The 26125-nt window shown below is 33.9% G+C and overlaps 1 protein-coding gene across 8 annotated transcripts in view; it reads right to left on the reverse strand.

Annotated features, from left to right (window-relative positions):
- The window catches only part of KIAA2026 (KIAA2026 ortholog), a 149532-nt gene that overhangs the window by 31474 nt on the left and 91933 nt on the right, over positions 1-26125 (reverse strand). For 6 of the 8 annotated variants that reach the window (XM_053656388.1, XM_053656387.1, XM_053656386.1 and 3 more), the window contains 2 exons: positions 23368-23447; positions 14633-14722 (listed from right to left, as the gene is read on the reverse strand). In XM_053656388.1, coding sequence (XP_053512363.1) covers positions 14633-14722; positions 23368-23447 — 170 coding nt within the window. The remainder of the gene's footprint in view (positions 1-14632; positions 14723-23367; positions 23448-26125) is intronic. The other 2 variants (XM_053656389.1, XM_053656385.1) reach the window with 1 other exon arrangement.

Genomic DNA, 26125 nt, shown 5'->3' on the forward strand with positions numbered 1-26125 from the left:
ACAAAGAAGTTCCCATAAGACTATCAGTTGATTTCTCAAAAGAAACTTTGCAGACTGGCAGGAAGTATTCGAAGTGATGAAAAGCATGGACCTACGACCAAGACAGATTACTGTATCCAGCAAAGCCATCATTTAGAATCAAAGGACAGATAAAGTGCTTCCCAGACAAGGTAAAGCCAAGGAGTTCATCATTGCCAAGGCTTTATTATATTAAACGTTAAATGGACTTATCTAAGAAAGAACAAAACTATGAATAGTAAAATGACAACGAACTCATAACTATCAACAACTGAATCTAAAAAACAAAAACAAACTAAACAATCAACTAGAAGAGGAACAGAATGAAAGCCATAGAGATCATTTGGAGGGTTATCAGCAGGGAGGGGGATGGGGAAAGGTACAGGGATTAAGAAGAAAAATTGGTAGAAACAAAACAGGCAGGGCAATGTTAAGAAAAGCATAGGAAATAGGGAAGTCAAAGTACTTACATACCTGATCCATGGACATAAATTAAGGGTGGGGGGATTAATGATGAGGGTAGGGTGCAGGTTGGAAGGGGATAAAGGGGAGAAACTGGGACAACTATAATAGTATAATAAAAAATATACCTAATAAAATAAAATAAAATCAGTAAAGAACCATATCAAAATTACAAAATATAGAACCACCACTCACAACCATCAGAAATTAAGTTGAATGAAGTCTGACTATGGAATTTAGAAAACACATCCATCCAGACTGGTAGGAGGGTCACGGACTCAGAAGGGGCTGGTTTCACACCCACCTGTGGTGGATAAATATTCAGGAAGGATATCTCAGGAGTGAGGAGCCCCAGTTCCATACCAGGACTCCTGGCCCAGGGTTCCAGTCCCCAGAAGGTAAGTCCCCACAACTTCTGGCTCCAAAAATGAAAGGGGATTGAATTAGTGGAAGAAACTTCTGGAGCCCCAAGCAGTTTCCATTTAAAAACCTACACATGGACTCACCTACTCAGTCTCGTTCCCTCAGAGTTGCGGCACCAGGGTAGCAGGCCATACTGGGAGAAAATGAAGTGCTTGGCATCAAGGTGAGCAGAGGCCATTGTCCCTTTTCTAAACCCTCCCTACACAGAGCCAGCAATCTGGTGTCATATCTGAGACTCGATCAAGATGGCTAACACTGTTTGACCCACATTGGAGATCCCCAGAGACACCACCCCATCCAACTTAACGGCCCTCCCAAGTTGCTTTTCCATATGAATGGCTGGTCTAGGTTCATAGCACACAACTTTTTAAATCCTCTCAAATAAGCAACAGCTGGCCTCAGTGAGCCCCAGGCCTGATACTAATTCACATCTAGATTCACATCTTAGCTTTGCCTGGGAATCTTCAAGCCCAGCACAAGTAGCAGCTATCCCAGATTACTTTATAGCTCAGGCAGGGTGGTTCTGGGCAAAACACAGGTGAGTGTTGACTTTGGCCTGCAACACCTTGGAAACCCCAGGGCCAGTGCACCCAGTGGATAGCTACAGACCCTATCAGAGAACCACCACCCTGCCTCCACACAGCTGATCCTCCAGAGAGCGTAGAGGTTGGCGGTAAGTGGTCACAGTCAATCCCTGTAACTGACTGGCCTGAGTAAATACTTCCCATTGATCTGCCAACAGCAACCAAGACTCAACTACAAGAAGAGGGTATACTCAGTCCACACAAAGGGTGCTCCTCCAGTACCCAACTTGGGTGATAGGGGAGGCTGTGCCACTGAACCCAACAAGACACCTACTACATTAGGCCATACTGCCAAGACACAGAGTGAAAGCAGCTCTATCTAATACATAGAAACAAACACAGGGAGTCTGCCAAAACAAAAAGACAAAGAATCATGATCCAAAAGAAAGAACAGATCAAAACCCCAGAAAAATAGCTAAGTAAAATGGAGATAAGCAATCTATCAGATGCAGAGTTCAAAACACTGATTATAAGGATGCTCAAGGAACTTAGCAAGGACCTCAGCCGCATAAGAAAAGATCCAGTCAGAAATGAAGGATTCATTAATTGAAATAAAGCACAATTACAAGGAGTCTTTATTTACAGGGAATTACAGGGAAATAACAGTAGAGAGGATAAAGCTGAGAATCAAATCAATGATTTGGAACATAAGGAAGCAAGACATAACCAATCAGAACAAGAAGAAAAAGAATCAAAAAAGACGAGGATAATGTACTTATTCCAAAGCACACTGTGGGATAACTTTAAGTGCTCCAACACTGGCATCATAGTGGTGCCAGGAAGAGAAGAGAAAGAATAAGAAATTGGAAATCTATTTGAAAAAGTGAAATAAAAGTTCCCTAATTAGGAAAAAAATAGACGTGCAAGTCCAGGAAGCACAGAGAGTCCCAAACAAGATTGATGCAAAGAGGCCCACTCCAACATATCATCATAATTAAAATGCCAAAGGTTAAAAAGAAAATCTTCAAAAATATTTATTTGTTTGTTTGTTTATTTATTTATAGAGAGAGAGAAAGGGAGGGAGAGAGAGAGGGAGAGAAACATCAATGTGTGGTACCTTCTTGTGCACACCCTACAGGGGACCTGGCCCGCATACCAGGCATGTGCCCCGACTGGCAATCAAACCGGCAACCCTTTGGTTCACAGGCTGGCACTCAATCCACTGAGCCACACCGGTCAGAGTGACAAAGAGAAAATCTTAAAAGCAGTAAGAGAAAAGAAGTTAGTTACCTTCAGGGGAGTTCCCATAAGACCAGTAGCTGATATCTCAAAAGAATTTTGCGGCCTAGAAGGGATTGGCAAGAAATACTCAAAGTCATGAAAAGTGGGGACCTACAGCCAGCAAAGCTATCATTTAGAACTGGAGGGCAGATAAAGAGCTTCCCAGATAAGAAAAAGCTCAAGGAGTTCATCATGTCCAAGACATTTATTACATGAAATGTTAAAGGGACTTATTTAAGAAAGATTTGAAGATCAAGACTATGAACAGTAAAGTAGCAATAAATACATACCTATCCATAATTGAATCTAAAACACAAACTAAGGAAACAAGGACAACAGAGGCAGAGTCATAGATACAGAGTGTTTTGATGGTCACCAGATGGGAGAAGGTTGTGAGGGAATAGGCAAAGAGGTACAGGGATTAAGAAGTACAAATAGGTGGTAACAGAATAGCCATATAGATGTAACGTACAGTATAGGAAATGGAGTAGCCAAAGAACTTTTACACATAATCTGTGGACATGAACAATGGTGTGGGGATTCTTTGAGGGAGTGTGGGATGCTGGGTGGAGGAGAGCAAAGGGGGGAAAATCAGGACAATTGTAATAGCATAATCAATAAAATATAGTTAAAAATATATAAAATTAGTAGCAATATCCAAAGGAAGGTTGCAAAGAATTTCAATCCATATGTGTAATAACACAGCACAAATAATTAATTGTAATGAATATTTTAGTTATTTATTTTCCTAAGATTTTATTTATTTATCTTTAGAGGGGAAGGGAAGGAGAGAGGGAGAAAAATATCAATGTATAGTTGCCTCTCATGGGTCCCATGCTGGTAACTGGCCTGCAACCCAGGCATGTGCCCTGACTGGGAATTGAACTGCAATCCCCTGGTTCGCAAGCCCATGCTCAATCCACTGAGCTACACCAGCCAGGGCGTAATTATTATTTTAATAAACTGATAATTTGAAATGGAAAAGGAAAGCATTTGTATTTTATTTTAAAGGCATCCCACACTGAATAGCATATACAAAATTTCCACTGTATTTCTATATTAGCATTTAACTAGAAAGCATGAAGACAAATAACTATATCAGCAATAATATTGCAAGTTTTAGTGTCATTTGGCTTTGTAGAAGAAAAAATGGGTGCCATATCACATTCTTAGTGAGGCAGTTACTATTACTAGTATTTTGTTATGTATAATGTGCACCCATGTTTTTGGCCCAAACTTTCAGGAAAAAAGTCTTTTGTTTTAATTTTTAAAGTCAATTATTATTTATTTATATTTAGACACTATTTTTTGTATTATTAAAGAATGTTAGCACTTATTTTTTAACATATTATGGTACATGAAATTCGGTACAACAAAACCGATCATTGTATGCTGGGGTATTATTTCGCATATGGATATTGTTACGGCTTTATAGAGTTACACTTTTAATGCATAAGCATAAATAAAAGAATTAAAAATATTTATACAGCCCTGGCTGGTGTGGCTCAGTGGATTGAGCTCCGGGCTGTGAACCAGAGGCTCACCAATTTGATTCCTAGTCAGGACACATCCCTGGATTGTGGGCCAGGACCCCAGTAGGCAGGGTGTGAGAGGCAACCACACATTTGATGTTTCTCTCCCTCATCTTTCTCCCTCCCTTTTCCTCTGTCTTTTAAAAAACCATTTATATAGGCACAGAATATAGTAGTACCCATGTATAATGTGCATCCTTATTTTTCCCTCAACAACTTGGGCAAAAACGTGTGCATTACACACAGCAAAATAAGGTAATCAATGGTATTTAACCATTTTCATTTACAAAGAAAGTATACTGGACTGGAAATTAACCACTGGTTGAATTAGAACATTTTTAGTAAACTAGTGGTCAAAGAGGTTGATAAAAATTTATCAAATCTGTAATTGATATTAGAAAGATGGGTTCTACAATTCCCTGCACAATCTGAATCACTAAGTAATGCTACATTTGGTATCATCAGAGAATAAAAAGTTCCAAGTAAGTGAAATTAAGAGTGGGACTATCTTAAAAGCAGGAATAATATACTACTTATTTTTACTTTTTCAGGCTCTATCACAACACCTAGCATACAGTAGGCCCAAAGTAAATATTCTAACTACATTAAGTACATGTGTTAGCTGGCTGAGATTTTCTCTCTATAGGCAAAAGATTTTAAAACATTGACAGAAACGTTCCTAAGATATATATCTTCCAGATTATCTGAACAAAGAGTGAATAATTTAGTTTTTAATGACTTGGGCCATCATTATGAACAAGTTATTGTGTTCTATTTTAATACAGTTACTCTCAGGCACTACTGAGATTTCTAGGGCTATAAGCCTATATTCCTATATTAAATGATTATTGACAATACATTTAGCCTAATGCTTTTGTAGGTTTTTTTCAATTGTCTATCATTGATTCATCTGCTTAATCTGCCTCAAACTACTCTTGTTCTAACTGAAAGCATACGATTGTTCTAGTTGAAAACATACTACTTGTAAGAATCATATCTTAACCAAAAGAAATTGGTTCTATGTAAGGCCTACGTCTACTTTAAAGTATGACAGTATCCACATGTGGACTATGCCTTCTTTTTTTATTTTATTGATTATGCTATTACAGTTGTCCCATTCCCCCCCTTCATTCCGCTCTACCCTGTACACCCCCTCCCCCACCATTCCCCCCTTTAGTTTATGTCCACGTGTCAGAAATTCTTTAGATTCTATATTTCCCATACTATTCTTGCCCTCCCCCTATTTTCTACCTACCATCTATGCTACTTATTCTCTGTAGCTTCTCCCCCCTTCTCCTCCTCCCACTCCCCTGTTGCTAACCCTCCATGTGATCTCCATTTCTATGGTTCCACTCCTGATCTAGCTGTCCTCTTAGTTTGCTTTTGTTTTAGGTGTGGTTGTTAATAAGTGTGAGTTTGCTGTCCTTTCACGTTCATCATTAATTTATCTTGAGGGGAAAGAAAGGAGAGAGGGAGAAATAAGCTTGTTCATCTTTTTTATCTTCTTTTTCTTAGGTAAGTCCCTTTAACATTTTATATAATAAGGGCTTGGTGATAATGAACTCCTTGAATTTGACCTTATCTGAGAAATACTTTATCTGTCCTTCCATTCTAAATGAAAGCTTTGCTGTATAGAGCAATCTTGAATGTAGGTTTTTGGATTTCATGACTTGGAATACTTCTTTCCAGCCCCTTCTTGCCTGTATGGTCTCTTTTGAGAAATCAGCTGACAGTCTGATGGGAACTCTTTTGTAGGTGACTGTCCCCTTATCTCTTGCTGCTTCTAGGATTCTCTCCTTCACTTAAATCTTGGCTAATGTAATGATGATGTGCCTTGGTGTATTCTTTCTTGGGTTCAACTTCTTTGGGACTTTCTGAGCTTCCTGGCATGGACTATGCCTTCTATCTAGGTTCCTTTTTATTCTCTGCCTGATTCTGGGTTAATTTTCCTTCAATATATAGTGTATCATTTTTTTCTTTTTCTACAGAGTCTGGTAAAATGATAGGAAAGTTTTATTATTGTTCAGTCCCCCCAGTTTTCTTATAATATTCTTTCCAAATTCATAAAAAACACTAAACTCTACTTTATCTTTAAAGTTTAGAATCTTTCAAAAGATTTTGGTATCTTCTGTAATATAAAAAATGATGAAGCTCAGAGTTTCATCCTTAAGCACCTCAAAGATTTAAATTCAAAATTTCCTAACTTTTATCAGTGGAAGGAGGTAAAATAACTATACTGCAGTAAATAGAAGACAATACAAATTTACTTGGGGCTTTGTAAAATTTTTACACTTAAAATGTTATTCTTATTTGAATTAGTGTGTGATATAGAATTCAAAAAGGTTTAAGGCAAATTATAAAAGCCACACTAGTAAGCTCTAACTATAGAAGGATCTGTCACCTAGTTTAAGTCTTGCTTGAAGCTTGCTCCATGCTGGGAATATATAGCATTAATTCTCTGCCTAATGTAAAAATACCAACCAACCCTTTTCCCTTTTAACTGAATCATGCTTTAGAAGAAAAGAGTTTTTAAAATATTGTTTTTATTAAAGTTTTCCTGATGGGAATGAAACTATGCCAAATTGCAGTAAGTAGAAATAGTGAACACTATAAATAAGGGTTAAAATCCAGTTCTTAGTTGAGCAGAGTAGTTATTAAATGTGAAAAAAGTACCCCAAAGCAAGACTTACTACAGATAAATGAAAATGCATTCTCAGACAATTCAGTGACTGTAACTACTAAATCAGTGAAGCTTTATCTTACCAGTCATGTATTATTCTGGTTCACATTTCCTGTCATCTACTCTTATTTTCTCACTATTATTTTGACATATCAGTTAATGTTTGATTCTTCATAAAGTCCATGTTACCTGCACTTCTACACTGCTCCCAAACAACATATAAACATGTAAGTGAAAAGTGTCTAGAGTGCATGGTGACTTCTGAATAAACACTGCTTGAAAATAAGAGTAAATATTAAAAAAAACTACAGAGCTAGTCCAACCCCTATTAAAATTAGTAATTTATCCCCATGGTTGGGGACAGAATCTTAAGATCTTTAAGTGAATGCCTTGAGGTTAAGAACTTATTTCAATGTCTAAATCCATACCAAGTTCCTGGTAGTACACACAGCACACAAGATATTGAGGAAATATTTTCCTAAGGAGTAAGACTGAAATCTCTAACTAAAACAGGTAAAGAAACTTATTTTATTGTTGTGCAGGGTTTCCAAACGGTCATTTTAATTTTTTACAAAGCTTTAAGTATGACCATTTAAAAACAATGTGATCCCCTCCACTGCTAAGATAGTTTTCAGTTTTGTTAATCATTAAGTCATTTACCAGAAGACCTAGAATAAGAAAATAATATGCATACTGATGCAACTGCCAAAGTTTAAATAATACTAATTTCAAGGACAATTTAGAGAGTATTGCAACCCTATCTACAACTAAAGCCATTAAATAAAGTTAATTAGGGTATATTTAGGACTCTGAATATATCTAAAGTTTCTTACACACTGGAGTAAAATAGTTTTGTAGTTTAAACACCTAACTATAAAGTAATTTTGATATAATGCCTCACTGTGAGCAAATAGAATGTGGAATGGAAAGAAGAGGGGAAAAATACCATAATCCTTCACTATAATAGAGTAAAATTTCTTTGTTACAGGTATTAGGAAATAAGATTAATGTATAATAATTTCCTTTCCTTATATCAAACTTTTACCATAGCTATTATGTCTTTTTGCATCCATATAAATTCATATATTAAGTGAAATTTTATGCATAATTTGGCTGTATTTTCCACTTATCTGCATACCTCATTGCTTATTATATCTTTGCTTTTAAGAAATATATTACATTATCTTTCTAAAAATGAATAAAGAATATATTTATACAACCATGTTTTTTGTAACTTCTTCCTTCCCTAAGGAAGGTAAAAAGTAAATGGTAAACAAACTTAAGAAAGGTCATAAACCATAATGGATTGAAGAGAGCTGAGATGGATCTGAAGCTAAGGTCAAGAATAGCTTTCTAACTATCTGATGGAATCATAAAGGGTAAAGGTTAATACTGACATTCAGAAATTCAATCAAACATGGACATGAATTAGTATATGATGCAATAAAATATTCTCAGTTATGGGATCTGATATTTGATTTCATTGATTTCCACATAATTTTCAAAACATTAACATAATAAATTGGCAGTAGCAGAGAAATTAGAGACTAGGGCCCCTGCCTAAACACATACTTAAAGCAGGGTTTTGCAATAATCACAAATAAACATTTGAGGCCAGATAATTCATTGTTACAAAGGGCTATCATGTGCATTATAGAATCATTATAATGCAGTATATTTTTAGCAGCATCATTGGCTTCTAACCATTAAGTGCCATTATCACCTCTTCAACTATGACAACAAAAAAGTCTCAAAGGGTAGAGAGTGGGGGTAAAAAATCATCTCTGATTGACAACCACTGGCTTATAAAAAACTCTGTGATAAAAAAAATTCTGTGATTAAAAAAATGGGGTATCACCAACTTTGACCTCGGCTTCTGACTTCTTTAATGTTTCATTTAGCTAATGTAGACTTTAGTTAGGCAGGAGCATTATTATTATGAATTTAAAGTATCTGAAGAACATAATAAAGATTAGTTTCATTCATTATTTGAAACTCCTTTCCAATTCTTTTAAACATTCTTTTACATATTGTAATCATTACACACATATTATTTTGTATATTGTTAAAAATTTAACATCTCAGCCCTGAGTGGTGTGGCTCAGTTGGTTGGGTGTCATCCTACAAAGGAAAAGGTTGCCAGTTTGATTCCTGGTCAGGACAGATGCTTAGGTTGTGGATTTGGTCCTGATTGGGGCACACGTGAGAGGCAACCAATTGATGCTTCTTTCCCTCTCTTTCCCTCCCTTCCCCTCTCTCTGTAAATCAATCAATCAATAAAATTAACAAAAATTAACATTTCACAAATACTTCCATGTAGTAACAATGATATACAAATGTTTTATTTTACTAGCTATGTGATATACCACTGTGTTAATATTACTGTTTGGTTAGTCATCTCTCTATACAAGCTTCTTTCAAATTTCCACTATAAGAGGTAGTGTGCAAAACACACCATTGTGTCAATTACTTTTAGCAGGGGAGAGGGTGGGAATGAAATGGGGATAATAAATGTTAAATCCCAAACAGGACTACAGGATTAAAGAGCACAGACAGTTGTATAGCTTTTCTTTCTTTTTTTAAATTCGTGTAGATTCTTTTCTTTTTTTTAACTGATATTAAAGAAAGAATGGGAGAGACAGAGAGAAAAACACTGATTTGTTGTTTCTCTCATTTATGCATTCATGAGTTGTTTCTTGCATGTGCCCTGACTGGGGATCAAACTTGTAACCTTGACACATTAGGACAATGCTCTAACCAACTGAGCTACTTAGCCAGGGCCCTAGAGCATGTTTTATACACTGATTATGTTATTTAGAAATATTTGAAGTCTATCTTAAATCCTGCTCAGTGTTGAAGTGCTTAATTGCTGAAAGATGTATTAGAAATACATAGTCTTACATTTTAATTTTAGTTTATCTATTTGACAAGACTATCATTTGTCATAATATAATCCAAACGAGACTTCTTATGGATAGAATCTTTTTTTTCCCCAAATGTTCACTTTTCCTTATACCCAATCTCTATACAGATCTTTTGTTATTAAAAAGATGGAAACCTTTTTGAAACTATAAACTATGATATAAAATGTAAGGAAACAAAGCTGATAGGAGAAGGGTCACATAAAAAACTCAGAAATATAACCACTTCTGTATAAGCTTGGCAAAATCTTCAAATTTTGATTATTTAGAAAGCAATAATGTCTAATAAATTTCAAATACAATAGGATCAGACAGAGTTGTTAATACCTTTGTTCTATCTTTCTGGAAAATCAATACATTTCTTAGATAGAAAAGGAAATTTTCCAAATAATTAAGCAAAATGCAAATTATATCTCTTGACTAAAACCAGAGAAATAATAATAAAATGTTATAACTTCTCATAACATTTACCTTTAGCTCACTAAAGAATCCTATGATCTAAATACTAATAAGGAGAGAATCAAAGGACTTTGTCAAAACTATAATTCTCTATTTATGTCAGCCAGTTGTTTCACTTTAAACAAATCTCAGATAGCACTACATGATATACAGAATACTGAGCCTTTTTTGAAAAAGCCCTTAAATGAAATAATGGGATCAAGTGAACTAGAGCAAACTCAAGAAATTTAAAGCATTTTTCTCTTCTTACTTTATTAACCATAAATAAAAGTAGTTGTCTTGCACAAATGAGTAGATCTATCTAGACTTTAAAAGACTGTACATCTTTCAATACAAAGAATAGCTCAATGGCAAAGCTTCTAAGTAGTTAAGAAAGTTTTCAAATTTTTTTCTTCAAATTTATTTACTTTTTAATGATATTAGAGAGGAAAGGGGAGGGGGTGGAGGAGGGAGTGACAGAGGAAGAAAAGGAGTGGGGGAGGGAGGGAGAGAGAGAGAAACATTGACTTCCATTTATTTATGCATTCATTGGTTGATTGTTGTATGTGCCCTGAGAGGTGATCAAACCCACAACCTTGGCATATCAGGATAACACTCTAACCAACTTAACTACTTGGCTAATGAAGAAAATATTTTTTAATGAACTGTTGAGCTAGGTGAGGAAATGGGTAAAATTTCCTTGTTGCTTTGGTAGGGAAAACTATCTGGAAAGGCCCTGCAGGGAGGCTCCATAAAGCAGCCATGTGTTTACATGAATCCATGTTACATCCTCCCTCACATACATAATTTCTTTTTTTTTAAAGATTTTATTTATTTATCTTTAGAGGGGAAAGGAAGGAGAGAGGGAGAGAAATATCAATGTATGGTTGCCTCTTGTGTGTCCCCTGCTGGGAACTGGCCTGCAACCCAGGCATGTGCCCTGACTGGGAATCGAACAGTGGTTGCTTGGTTCCCAGGCCTGTGCTCAATCCACTGAGCTACATCAGCCAGGGCTTACATACATAATTTCTATCTTTAGTAATGGCATTTGAAAACTGAATGTTTATAAAGAATATATCTTGTTTGTTATTGAAGCCATCATTGAAAATAGGGAAGTCAATGATAATTTGTTGACTCTAAATACTGTTTTAGTTTTGGCAGTGATATCCTCTTATGAAGATCAGTATTAATACCTAATCAGTCTGGTAATAGTGAAGAAAGATTACAGGCAAGGAATGAGTCAAAATGGTTATAACAATCACCATGTTCACGCATTGCATCATTTCATGCATTTCGGGTCCTTACCAGGAACCTACTTCCAATAAATATCACTACTTGTTTGGTACTCCACAATATACATCAGGCATGGAAAGTACAACACATGGACACATACAAGAAATGATAGAATGACAACAAAAAGACAGATTAAAGGCAAAATTACAAATATAACCTTTCATAATATACAGCATAAAGGCCTTTTGGTGAATGTTTAGAATTACTGATATTAACAAATTTTTAGGGTTTTGGCACAATTATGGATATTCATAATGACCCTTGAGTCATCAAGAAAGGGTTAAATTGTGTTCAAAACAATACAAGGAGACAGGGAAGTTTTTCATTAAATGATGAATTTCAGTTATGTAGAAAATTCAGTTATGTAGAACACTTTATTCCAAATGATGCCAGACAAATAAACTAACATTCAATATTAACATAAACATTATTCAATAAAGTTAATTCTTACAACTAGCATCTATCACACTCAGTATTAACTTTTGTTAAAAAAAAAAAAGGAACGATACTGAAATGTAAACTTTTACTGTCTATTTCCCATTTCAGAGGTTGGGAATAAGCTGTTTATGAAAATCTTTTAGGCAGTTTAAAATAAAGGGAAATAGTCCATATGTTAGTAACCTCAATAAGATCATCCCCACTAAGTACAATACCAAGAATTTCTATTTCTTGAAGGGCAGAAGTCATATTTAAATATAAAAAAAATCCTCATCTGAGGACATGCTTGTAAGATTTTAGAGAAGGAAAGAAAGGGAGAGAGAGAGGAAAAGAAACATTGATTGGCTGCCTCCTATATGTGCCCTGACTGGGGACCAAACACTCAACTCAGGCTTGTGCCCTAACCAGGAATCAAATCCATGACCCTTTGGTGTAGGACGACACTCCAACCAACTAAGCCACATCAGCCAGAGACAAAAATTGTATTTAAAAACTGATATGCAAATACCAGGAGTCATGGACAAGTTAAAAATTTAGAGACATAAAATCTAATTAATCAAACCCTATGCATTATTTAAATCTTTCTGGTAAACATGTCCCCAAGGAATAGAGTGTGAAGTATTTGTAATTTATGCTTTTTTCACTTTTCTACTTGTTCCTGTGAAGAAAGCACTATGCTTACATCTCATAATAGCACAGAGAAGTGAGCTAGATAGCCTTACAGAAAAACTCTAGGACGGCCCTGGCAGGGTAGCTCAGTTGCCTGGATCATTGTCCCATACATAAAAAGGCTGTGGCTGATGTGCAATCAGGGCATACATCTAGATTGTGGTTTCCATCCATGGTCAGGACATGTATAGGAGGCAACTGATCAACATTTCCCTCTGACATCAATGATTTTCATTCTCTCTCTCAAATCAATAAAAAACATCATCAGGTGAGGATTAAAAAAAAATTCCAGCATGTGTGAAGTCTTTTTCTCTTATAATACATGACATAAGTTAAGTATATAAATCAATTATGCTTAAAACTATCCATTAAAAACAAAACTCTAACTTATAATATGGGAACAAATTAAGATGCATACATTCTGTTTAACTGCAACATAAAAACCAATTAGCAAATTAACTTAACAAAATTCTGTTCAGAGTCATGAAGTATGGACAACGCAATAAAAATAAACATCTTCTGCAAAAAACCTCCAAACCAGAAACTATAAATAACACCTTGATTAAAAGACTGCTCCTTCCTATTACAGAACACTAGTCCTTTATGAGCATATAACGTCAAATATATTTTTTTAAAACTTTGGCTGAGGAGAAAATAGTCTAATATAAATGTTTTCTGTGAAATATATCATAGAAATAAAATTTAAAACTCTTGATATTCCACATCAAGAGAATACCCATATACCAAAAGTATATGTGTGTACATATCTGAAAACATAAGAATCTAATAAAGATGTACATCATTTTTAATGAAATCGTTTTATAATATACCATTTTCTGCATTCTCAGATTATATGTCAAACATAATGTTTTCTTGTTAACTGATGATTATCACTACAAACATTAATCTATTAGATTACAGCAATATTCTCAGGGGTATCACATGAGAGACTTCTGAAATGCTTACAGCTGTTTTACTCCTGTATTAAAATAACCCTGGAAGGTTGTAATTTTATGATACTTCAGTCTCCTGTCTTCAGAGTGCTACCAATGTCTTTTCTAAACAGCATATATAATGACCACTACAAGCCTGCTAATATAAAGCTTGCTGTGTCACTAACCTTATTTTATACATAATTCTAGATTAACAGGTTCTGAACAAAGACCCAAAAAATGGTTTCTTGACATTCTTAAGGGATAAAACAAAGGGACTTAAAAAAAAAGATGACTGATTTTTCTTAATGCTTAAAACCTTCCCAATTTATTAATTGGTATGTAATTGTTTTTCAAACTTGTGATAAAACCAAACTATGAATGCCACTTAAATGGGTATTACTGATTTAATAAATAACATAATTGAGTGTTTTACCAAGTATTGAGTGAATAAATATAACACATGCCCCTGTACTCTATTCTTTCAAAAACAATTAAAAAAGGTAAAGATTAATTGTGAATTTAGAAAATATAGTGAAAGTTAAAAAAGATCTTTAGCTGACAAAAGTTCATAAAAAAGATTATTTTTAGGCATGTATAAAAACATCTGGGGCAAGATTAAATAAATTTACATGTTACTAATGTCACAGCTAGTTGAAATTTTATGTTACTAAGCAATAAACTTCTGTTGAAAGCAAATAATTATTAAGCATATCTGCAAGGTAAGCATTACCCAAAAAACTACCAGTCAGAAAACAACCAACTAGTATACTAGGAAATATATAAAATTACACCTGACATAAACCAGGCAAATAAAATTAATTTACTTGCTCTGGTATAATTTTTATCTATTGAAAATGAAAACTAGACCACACAGAAGATATAAAAGAAACAATGTTTCTATTATTCATTGCAAATTTTTATGTCATTCAGGAGAACAAGATAAAAAAGGCTTTAGAAAAAAGCAGGAATAAATTTTTATGCTGACAATAATAGATAGAACTTTCGGATCAACACCTACCGATTTTTTTCTACTGTTTTCCAGATCTTTGAGTTCATTCTCGATTTTTGTGATTAAGTCCCTGAGTTCATCAAGATTAGTGCAAATAAGCTAAAATAAAACACAAAAACACAGCTTGATAACACAGAATATAAAACACCCAAAATGTGGTAACAGAAGTTGTTTTTAACACACACTGAATTCACAATTATTTGTAATAGCTAAAACCAAAGAAAGTTCTGCAGTTTATACTGGAAAAGATATTTGTTATGATGTATGAACTTCAGGCTTAGTATAAAAATAGCTAGAATTTCAACATTAGTGGTTTCATCCCACACTCCTACCTCTCAGCTTGCTTTATAATACAGGTACTTTCCTAACATTCTTAACTTTCAGCCCAGAATGACAAAGATCTGGAAACTCACCCTAGATCTCACAGGATGCTGAATCACCTTTTAAGAAATACTTCATCAGGCAGTCTCAGAGTAGGTGAACGAATGCACCTCTGGAAAACTGTCATTATACCTTTCATCTGGTTTGCTAACTACAGAATTAAACGAGTTGTTATTATTCCTGTTGAGATTGCTAATAAAGAAGGACATCAACTACATGTGAAATATTCAAAGATCTAAATGAAACTCTCAATATGATCTCGGGAGTCTTTAGTAAGACCATCTGCACACATTTCCTTTCAATAATTGTGTGGCTTATTTTATGTCACCTTGGTAATGTTGGAAAATGGCCAAAATAACAATTTTTTAGTTATTAATAATCAGACTAGTTTGGCTTCATTTCTAAAGGTTTAAACAGCAAACCTTTTGTTCTTGTCAGCAACAAGAACAAAATATTAGTAACTACATTTTGGTTCTTGTAAAACTACCCTGTTTTTCCAATTAGTTTAATATATTTAACTTATTTCCTAAAATAATTTAAGCTCATATTTTAAAACAAAACTGCAACCATACACAGAGGAAAAGTTTTAGAGCAATGAAAGTCTGGCTGTAATGTTTATGCTGTGTGATGGTTTTTAAAACATCCTGTATTTACAAAGCTATGAATTCACTATTAATTTTTATCAGCCCATGTTTGTTACATTCATTAGTTTCTGTGTAAGGTACTGTTTTTCTAAAAGGCATACTTTCTTTTAAAAGAAAACAGACAAACAAAAATGACAAAAAGAAAAGTAGGTTGCAACAAGATCATTCCAGTAGTGACTGAGTGACAAAAATGGGAGACAAGGCGCCCCTTAAACTTCCTTTAATATAAGGCTGAACCATATGAAATTGCTTATATGACTTTAACTTACAAAAATGGCAATATAGTTCAACCTAGTAAGACTAAAGGAAACTCATCACAGGTATTGTAAACTATGAGTATTAACCATTATCAGAAATACTAGAAATATGTATGTACGTTCAAACTCACTGAACTAACATTGCAGGTAAGATTATGTATTTAAATAACTCAATTACAAAGAAGAAAACAGTACACAATATATTAGCAGGGCAGTGCAACTAAGTATTTATCACAAACTACACATTCCCATTTGCCAAATCTAGAGTTATAGCAGAAAAGCTGACAGTCAAACAGTCGAGTGGCTAATTATGTAAGTAGCTCTAGCATTGAATAATGTCTTCCTTTTTATTATACCTATAAAGCCTCAAAACAATGTTGGTCCTACACCAGGTTTTTACTAAGTATTCAGTGGAAACTAAACTTCCCACTATATAAGCAGCTACGACTGCCATGTCAAATTTGCCCCAAAGCTTGCAGATGGTTACACCCCTTTTCATTGAATTGGTGAACTAGTTAATATCATGGCAAAGATTTCTCATTTGCACATATGGCAAAACTCAGAAGAATTTTCACTTGCATCTTAGCTATCTCATTATACAAAGAATACGGGTATATTTTGCATGTAGTTTTTAGAAACTTACAGTAATGATAAAAACATATATCCCTACAACTAAACACACCCTAAAAAAAGTAAATACCTTTTAATTAACAATTAGTCATAAGGTCAACTAAAATTTATATTCCACTTAAAGGAATAATTAACAGTTCTGACGTCAAACCATGAATGATTTCCACAGCCTAGGAGCTGTAAAAAGAATAGTTTCAAGTGGCGTAACCAGTTATTTAGCTGTACTAAATCAGTGCTTCTCAAACTTTAATTTAATGTGCATAAGACTCACCTGGGAATCTTGTTAAAATATGGCTTTTGATTTAGTAGGTCTGAAGTGGGACCTAGGATTCTGCATTTCTATCAAGTTCTCAGGTGTAGTCTGCAGATCATATTTTGAGCAGTAAGGTAGTAAATGACTATGAATTACAAATACCCATGGCTACTGAAACCTCAGGTACTAAGGAGCTAATGAGTATGGAAATTCAGAAAGATAAATTGCCAAACGGGACAGAATACTGAATTAAATGAACAACAAGACAAATGTTTCTTAAATTGACTGACATGACTTTTGAACATAAATTTTGTTGAATCTGGGAGTCAAAATATTTTAGCAATATTTACTTTTACATTATCTTGAAATGACTTAATATCTACACAATTTACACTCTTCACATATTAATATATCTTTCCACATAACTTTGTAATACATACCTAAAACAGGGTTAACTATGAACAATTTATACTCTTTATATATTAATATGTACCTCTTTCTACATAAATTTATAATACATACCTAAAAAGAATCAGAAAATTCTTTTATAGGAACATAATTTCACTTTTGGTACTAATATTGAAACAAAATATAATTTGATTTATGCCAACTCTGTCACGTACAGCCTCTATTTCCTTTTACAAAGTAAGGCACATGTGACATTTAAACTGACCTCCAAATGGTGCTTTTAAAAATAGAATCAATCTAATAAGTTCTCCTTAATAAGGAGAACAGGTGCAGTTTTTGAACGAGGCAAAACACCTTATTAAAAACTTCTCATTACCTTGAATTTGAAAAACATATCTGAAGCTCAGGGCCTCAGGGGTGAAAAGGAAAGCTCCATGGCAGCTCAGATTACAATTGGATCACTTTGCCAACACTCAGGGGGGGGGGGGGGGTTCAGTCTCACTGTACAGGTTATAAGAGTGTTATCCCCCAAGAAGAATCTCTTTAAAACAGTCACAAACTCCCCTCAAGTTAACCTTTCACTTGATACAACCCATGACAGAGCCATGAGCTAGAAGGAACCAAAAATACGTAATTTGGTCCAAACCTTGGCCTAGTTTAGAAAGATGTATCTCCAATTCATATACATGCTAACTAAAACTAACAGAGTTACTAACCTAAGAAAAACACTGGTAGAGAAAACCACAGAATTTAGGATTCACCCTTCTCCCAAGATATCATGTTCTTCAAGGGGTCTTTCTAAACAAAACAAAACCAACTAACTGATAATGTATTACAGTTTTGGGATTTAGCTTATACCTAACCTTTCGCTTCTATTAAATTGTAAATATTAAAAGGTCCTCTCTTCAACTGAAGCAGAAATGCTTGTATCTAGTGGAGGAGAAGCCCTGTAGAAATCAAAAGAACTACATAAGCATATCTCAAAAATTATAAAATAATTCATTTCTTACTTTATTACTACTTCAAGCCAGAAATTATGCCCTTTGGGGATAAACTTGATTGTTTTGAGAGACAGGTACTTTATTTGTTCTAAAAAGGACATAAAGTAGCATAAAATAAAACAATATAGTAAATTAAAAAGCAAAGGGATACAATGTACAACGTCAAAATAGATCCAGATGAAATGCATCATGTTCACTCATTCTAATAAAACAATTCTATAATTTATTATGCAAACTGTGAGCAGATCACTAAATGCAGAATTTGTGTAAATTCAAAATTTGTATTGTATTTAAACTAAAATTATATTAACATCTGTTGAAACTATGAGGACAGGAAAACTCCTTCTCACTTCTTATGAGAAGTGATCACCATACCAGCGATGAGGACTCCACAACCTGCAAATAAGGTTATGAGTGAAATGAAAATAAGTCTGGTTAACAAAGTTAAAATATTTTTTACTGCTATATGATTAAAAGCCCATGTTTCTCTTAGTGCACTATATATTTAAAAATTAAAAAAAATTTTAATTTTGGAAATACTTAAGAGGTAGCAATTCAAAATAATAATGTAATCAAAAGGTCCTTAATGTAGTAAAGTAGTTACATTAATTTTATTTTTATTTATTTTTAAAAAAATATTTATTTACTTATTTATCTTTAGAGGGGAAGGAGAGAGAGAGAGAAACATCAATGTATGGTTGCCTCTGGTGCGTTCCCCACAGGGAACTGGCCTGCAGGGAACTGGCTTGCAACCCAGGCATGTGCCGTGACTGGGAATTGAACCCTGATCCTCTGGTTTGCAGGCCTGCACTCAATCCACTGAGCTACACCAGCCAGGGCCATATTAATTTTCATTTTGGTCCAAATTTGTTACATTGAAAGTAGTACTTACTTCATATTGCTAAGTTTCCTTATTGGTTAAATGGAGAAACATAGTTTTTTTTTTCTAGAGGTATATTAAAGGATTAGTAAGTTTATGCTTACATTTGAAAGCAATAGTCTTAGCAGGTAAATTCTGGATTCCTTCTGTGAAGCAGCCTTTATGATAAATGACACATATAGAACAGGAGCAAGTATGCATTACATGAAAATCTTGATTGCCAATGAAAAGCACAGTCATGGTAACTAAGGCTCTTAAATTATTTTATTTCTAAAGATTTTATTTATTTATTTTCAGAGAGAGGCGAAGAGAGGGAGAAAAGGTAGGAGAGAGATATTGATGTGTGAGAGAAACATCAGTCTGTTGCCTCTTACATGCCCCCAACTGGGGGCATGGCCTCGCAACCAGGCATGTGTCCTGACAGGGAATTGAACAGGCAACCTTTCAGTTCAAAGCCTGCATGAGCTCAACCCACTGAGCTACACCAGCCGAAGCTCTGAAATTATTTTAAAAACCCATCTTATTGAGATTTGTCACACTAAGTTTTAAAAATACTTTCTATGACTTTGTTATAATTATGTACAAAAAGAGAATTCATATATTAGATTTCTCTCTCAAATATTAAAGAAATTAAAATAAAAAGTTTGGTAAAAATTACCAATTTTTATTGGCAATTTTATTAACAAAATTGATGTTACTTCTCAGTCAAATTAGTCTTTCTTATAAAACTGATAAAGAAAAACAAAACTAAATTAGTCAATTTGACAAAGTCATAACTGTTAAATATGACATAAAAGCTTAAATTTAAGTACTAAAAATGAGTATTTCCCAAATGTTTGCAACTATTTTTGATTAAAAATATTTGACAAGTGCCCCTATAGACCAACTGTGTAACTCAGTGTATCACTAAGCATAAGTTTTTTCCTCTGGTTAAATATAATGATGCAAACAATATTGTTTTTTTTTTTCAGTTTTCAAATTTTTATAGGCTTAATCATGAGATTTCATGATTTATGAAACATGGCCAAATATAAGATTTATTTCAAGGCCTTAAGTAGCTGGAAAAAGTGGTAAAGTTCTAATAATACAAACTCTTAATAGATTCTTAACTGATTTTCCTATAATGGTATTTTTTTGTCTGAAGCATCCAGCACGCTCATTTGAAAAATAAATAATATAGATAAAATAGTAAGCTCTATCATTTAATCCTCACAAGAACCCTTTGAGATAGGTACTATTATTACCCACTATACAGATGAGGAACTGAAATCATAAAGATGTTCAGTAACTTACCTAAGTTTACAGAGTTAGTGGTAAAGTTGGCACTCAAACCAGTCTGGTTTCAGAATCCATATACTTAACCACCATGGAGATTAGTGGTACCCACCTACACCCACTGAATCAAGGAGGGAGCTCAGGTATTTTCATTTTTAATAAAGGTATCAGATTATTTTTATACTATCTAAAGTTTTAGAACCACTGACATTTCTTAGGAAAAAGTGGCACAGATATGGTTAGTCCCTTTACAGTATATAGAAAAAAAATTAATCCAATTTACCATTTGAATAACCTGCAAGTATATACTTTAAGTAGGGATGGGATGATTATTTTCTTAAACTAAGGTACAGATATTAGGTGTGTAATATATAAATAAACCTGGACTCTTCTGGAAGCAAAAAGGCAAACAAGTTTAATTTCTAGCTTAGCTGAAGTCAAAAGTAGCATTCTCTTTATTCATTAGGATTTTAAAAAAACTTCATAATTTAATCCCTGGATGTTTCTCTCTAAGCATGTTTACTGACATTTTAAAGATGACCAGTCCCTTGGCAAACAGATCAGGTTTTGTAAGATTGATCTACTATCCATCCACCAACAGTTTCATTATTTTAAGCAATAAAGCATTTTTAGAATGAATATGATGAAATAAATCTTCCAGCTAAACATTTCTATAAAATGTTTTAATACTAGAAACGTGATACTCAAAACATGTATAAAATAAATAATCTGCAGAATCTGAGGTGCTAAATGTTACAATGCTAAGCGTTTTTGCAAAGGAAGTAAACTCACTTCTTTAGTATACAGGATTCTGCAGCAATAATGACTGCCTGAGTGTGGTTGGTAGGGTATGTGAATGTCTCGCATGAGATGGAAAGCAACTTGAACATTTTACCTAAAATGTCATATGGTATGCTTAAGAGTGTTATGTTACATGCCTATGATTTTTGTAACAAAAGATTTTGCAATAAAAATAGGGCATTATTTATGTTGGACCCTGTATAATAATTTTTCTTACATGTGGGGGACTTCTGAATAATTAAAAAAACAAACTTTACATAAAACTATTTTGAGAAGCAAAACTTTGCATGTAACAACAAAGGTTACAGGTGACTAATACTATATACTATTCTTTGCTTATTTGAAGCAAATGACCTATTTTCTGGGAAACAGGTGTCAATTTTCTTTATGACTAATACCATGGTATTCAAATTGTAAACTAGGCACAAGAACCACTGTTGTCATAGTCTATTTCCCATCTTTAGCCCCTCTCCCCGCCACGTCACCCCCCACACAAACACCTAAGAACAAAAAGTCTTTCTTTGCTCTCTCTCCTCCTTCCTCCCTCCCTCCTTCCTTTACTGATTTACTTACAACAGCATAATCTAACAAAACATGTCCTTTTGACCTTAAGTTTCTGAGAGCAGTAAGCAAATGGTCAGTAACTGGCTAAAGCATCACTTAAGACTGCTTTTTTCAAACTTTTCCCTCACAACCCATGGTCAGAAATACATTTTACATTGCATTTCAGTGAGACACACACACATACACACGCACATATGACTGAAAAGTTTCATGAAACAATATTATTACTGTCCTGGACAGACTCTTAGAATTTTTTTTCTATTTTAATTTTGTTAGCTTATAAATGAAATGCTGGTCATGCAATCCAGTAACTGATTTCACGATTCATTAATGAATACCGCCTGCTTATTTTAAGACACTGTATGACAGTTATTACATACAAAAGTCCACTCACTAAGATGAGAATGGAGACAAATATCAGCATCAGGCCAGATCTGTTCTTAGATATATAGTCCCAGGATAAATAAATACTTTGAGGGATTCAGGGAAAAAAATAAGCACGATAAATAGCAAATACTAGCATGACATCAGTGAAAGAATGATGATATACTATTATACAATAGCAGTAAGTAATATGTACAAGCAATGGTAGAAAGGCCTCTAACTAAATAGTAAATACACATTTTTTACTGAATATTCTGGAACTAAGTTTACTTTATATTTAAAAAATCATCCTAAGAATATCATTAAAAATACTGTATTTTAAAATACTAAAAGAAAAGCATGTTTATTTTCTTTCACTGTTCATTTAAAAATATTAAACTTTTATGGATTAGCAACTTTCAAAGAAACATTCCCAAAAGTAGGATTTTTATTGAAAAACAGATGTGTTTACATTTTTGGATATATGTAACTGTTAAACTCATATTATATACTATCAACATTTTCATAGTTATTACTCCTTCATTTTCTTCTTTAACTTGAATTGACTCACAGAAACTTATTTTAACATCATTTTTATTTTTTGCAATGAAGTATTAGGTTATAAAACTTTTGGAACTGGACTGGATACACTAATACAAAGAAATTTTTAAAGAAACAATTATTTGTTGAAGAAAACATATCTCATAAAATAGAAGATAAAATATTAGAGTAAGATTCTGCTTATTCTGTATCAGCTTCAAACAAAAACTCTTCACATAACCATATGGAAGTCAAATCATTACTTTTTTCTTTTTGCAGAAATGTTTAAAGACAACTGAATTAAACTTTAGTTAATATGCTCTCTAAAGTTTATATTTAGCAAAGAGTTAAAAGAATTATATTTCAAATTAACAACTTTACCATTTCTACACTGCTAAAATAAATAAAAATGGATACCGAGGCAATATTTCCATGTACGTATATAGTTCGCTCTTAGGGGACTTTTATTTACACGTTTACTTATATATATATTTCTATTAAAACTACTTCTACAAAACAGTTTTTTATTTTCAGAGACAAAAATGGAGGTAAAACAAATTTGAAATACTAGCAAATTACCTCATAAGTACTAGCTACGCCTGCAGTGGCAGGGAAAAGTCACAGTTGGAAACATTTCATTGAAAGTACGTGTGTGCTACAGAGAAATTTAGCCAATTTCTTGACGAACAATACAAACACTGACACAAAAATTAGACTAAAACATGTTGAGAGAAAACAAACTCTTACCTGAAATTCTGGTACAGTAGATGACTTCGTGACAGTTTTCCTCTTCTTTGTGATTGCTTTTTTAGATATGGATTTTTTTCCTTTCAAGATTAAAAGAGAAAAGCTTCATAATGCTGTTAATAGCCCTTCATTAACAAAAAAAATTACACAGACCTTGAAAGTTAAATTATAACAGATGGATTCTAGTGAGTCAAATAAAAATGATGAATCACAACAAGCCCTAGTAAAAGCAAACATTAAACTGTAACTACCTGTAACAGACATATTAACAAGTGCTGTTTTCCTTATGTAAGACAAACTATTACAATCTTGAATGTGTTGCACAGTATCAGAGTCTATTGCCATAAGGCTTGGTAAAAAAATGTCACATTACTATAATTCTGTTAAAATCTAGATCACAACTTAAAATGAGGTTATGTAAGGGAAAAAACCCTTATGTTTAACAATAGCTTTTGTACTCAGGAGCCTGCATAGACTTATACTCTGAAGACTATATATAATCCAATGTAAAAATACTCTCAATAGCTCAGGAAACAATGTCTTTCTATCCCTTTAGTTCTGCATCCACCTAATCTTTCCTCAAGGGTGTCTTTGGCAGTATTCAGTAACCAGTTTTTTTTTTTTTTGAAATAAATTTATTATTTTTTTAAAATTTTATTTAGTTATTTTTCAAGTACAGTTTTTTGTCTCTTTTTCCCATCCCAGCCTCCCCTGCCCCTTGCTCCCCACCTCCCTCCCATTTCCACCCCCCTTAGTTCTCGTCCCTGTGTCCTTCCTATTTGTTCCTCCAAATCCCTCCATTTTCCCCTTAACTTCCCTTCCTTCTCCCCTCTGGTCACTATCCCTTGTTTTAAAACAAAGTAAACAGCTCCCTTTAAAGTGCACCTAATCATTTTGCAATCAAAAAGTACTGGGAAAAATAAATCTGTATTCTTAAAAAAATCAAATTCATACCATATATTGAAGTATATCTACTCTGTATTTTACCTGACAAAAGAGAAATATACATGCATATCACCTCTACTTTTAGTAAGGATCACACTGAAGTAAATGTTTTCTTCCCATCTGCAATTAGCGAAATCAAGTAATAAGCTGGTAGTTAATTATTCGACAAACATGAGATATACAGCAAATACAATTCATGAAAATAACAAAGAATTATAAAATGGAAACCCGGTTTCCTCAAGGAGTTTACAATCTCTGTAAGTGAATAAGGAATTAACTGGAAATATTTAGAAGTTAATTTTAGCTTACAGTCAGTTGTAAGCTAAAATCAACTTAAAGATTACTATTTTTTCAAAAAGGAAAATGAGTAAGTACATAGTTAACTTTGCTCTACATACACATATATTGCTCCTTTTAAAATATTTTCCTATATGGACAAGATCTTTTTTGCATAAAAAGCCTATTTCTTTTTTAATAATTAAAATATATGGGGATGATACTTGTTAATAGGATCATACAAGTTTCAATCACACATTTCTATGATACATAATCTCTGTATTACATTGTGTGCCCACCACTCAAAGTTATATCGTCTTTTGTCACCATATAACTGGACCCCTTTACCCTTTACTGCTTCATCACCCCCTTTCCTTTGGTAACCACCATACTGTTGTGTGTATCCATTTTTATAACCCACACTAGGGAAATCATATGCTTCTTAGCTTTTCCTGAGTTAATTCACCTAACATAATATTCTCAGGGTCCATCCATGTTGTTGCAAATGGCAACATTACATTTTTTTCTTATTGCTGAGTAGTATTCTATAGTATATATGTACCAGATCTTCTTTATCCAATCTTCTATTAAAGTACATTTTGGTTGTTTCCATGTCTTGGCCAATGTGAATAATACTGCAATGAACATAGGGGTGCATATATCTTTGTGAATAAATGTTTCAGAGTTTTCTGGGTAGATACCCATAAGAGGGACTGCAGGTTCACATGGTAACTCTATTCTTAATGTTTTGAGGAACCACCATACTGTTTTTCTATAGTGGCTGTACCAGTTTACATTCATATCAGCAGGGAAGGAGGGTCCCTTTTCTCCACCTCTTCAACACTTATTACATGTCTTATTGACATTCTAACAGATGTGAGGCAGTATCTCATTGCAGTTTTACCTAATAGCTAGTGAAGTTTAACATCTTTCCACATATGTGAGGTCTGTCCAAAAAAAGTCAAGCCACTGTTAATATGAGTTTGTGTGACATCTTTGTAACCTGGCAGCCAAGGAGAGTGGACTGGAATGCATGCATGAACAATGACAACTTCACTGTACTAGTCAGTGGGGGCAGTAGACACCATTGAGAAAGCATGTGTACCGTGTGGCCATGGCATTCAAAATAACTGAGTAGATCCACAAATCTGCATTAAATTTTGCATTAGGCTTGAACATTCCTCTGTGGAAACTATTCAGATGATTCAGAGGGCTGCAGCTATGGGTAACTGGAGATTGGCAGCTTCATCACAGTAACACGTCTATTCATGCCTCACATCTTGTGCAGTTTTTTGGCCAAAACTAAAATCCTTTGAAAAGGAAGAGATTTCAGACCATTGATAAGATACAGGAAAATACAACAGGGCATCTGATGGTGACTGGGAGAATTGAGTGAAGTCTCAAGGAGCTTACTTTGAAGGGGACTGAGTTATCATTGTCCTATGTACAATGTTTCTTGTATCTTCAACATATGTCTCTATTTTTCACATTACATGGTTGGATACCTTTTGGAAAGCCATTGTATGTTGGCTGTTTG

The sequence above is a fragment of the Artibeus jamaicensis genome, unplaced genomic scaffold (genome assembly GCF_021234435.1).
Source record: "Artibeus jamaicensis isolate MK-2021 breed Jamaican fruit bat unplaced genomic scaffold, CSHL_Jam_final scaffold_1964, whole genome shotgun sequence".
Taxonomy (NCBI): Eukaryota; Metazoa; Chordata; class Mammalia; order Chiroptera; family Phyllostomidae; genus Artibeus; species Artibeus jamaicensis.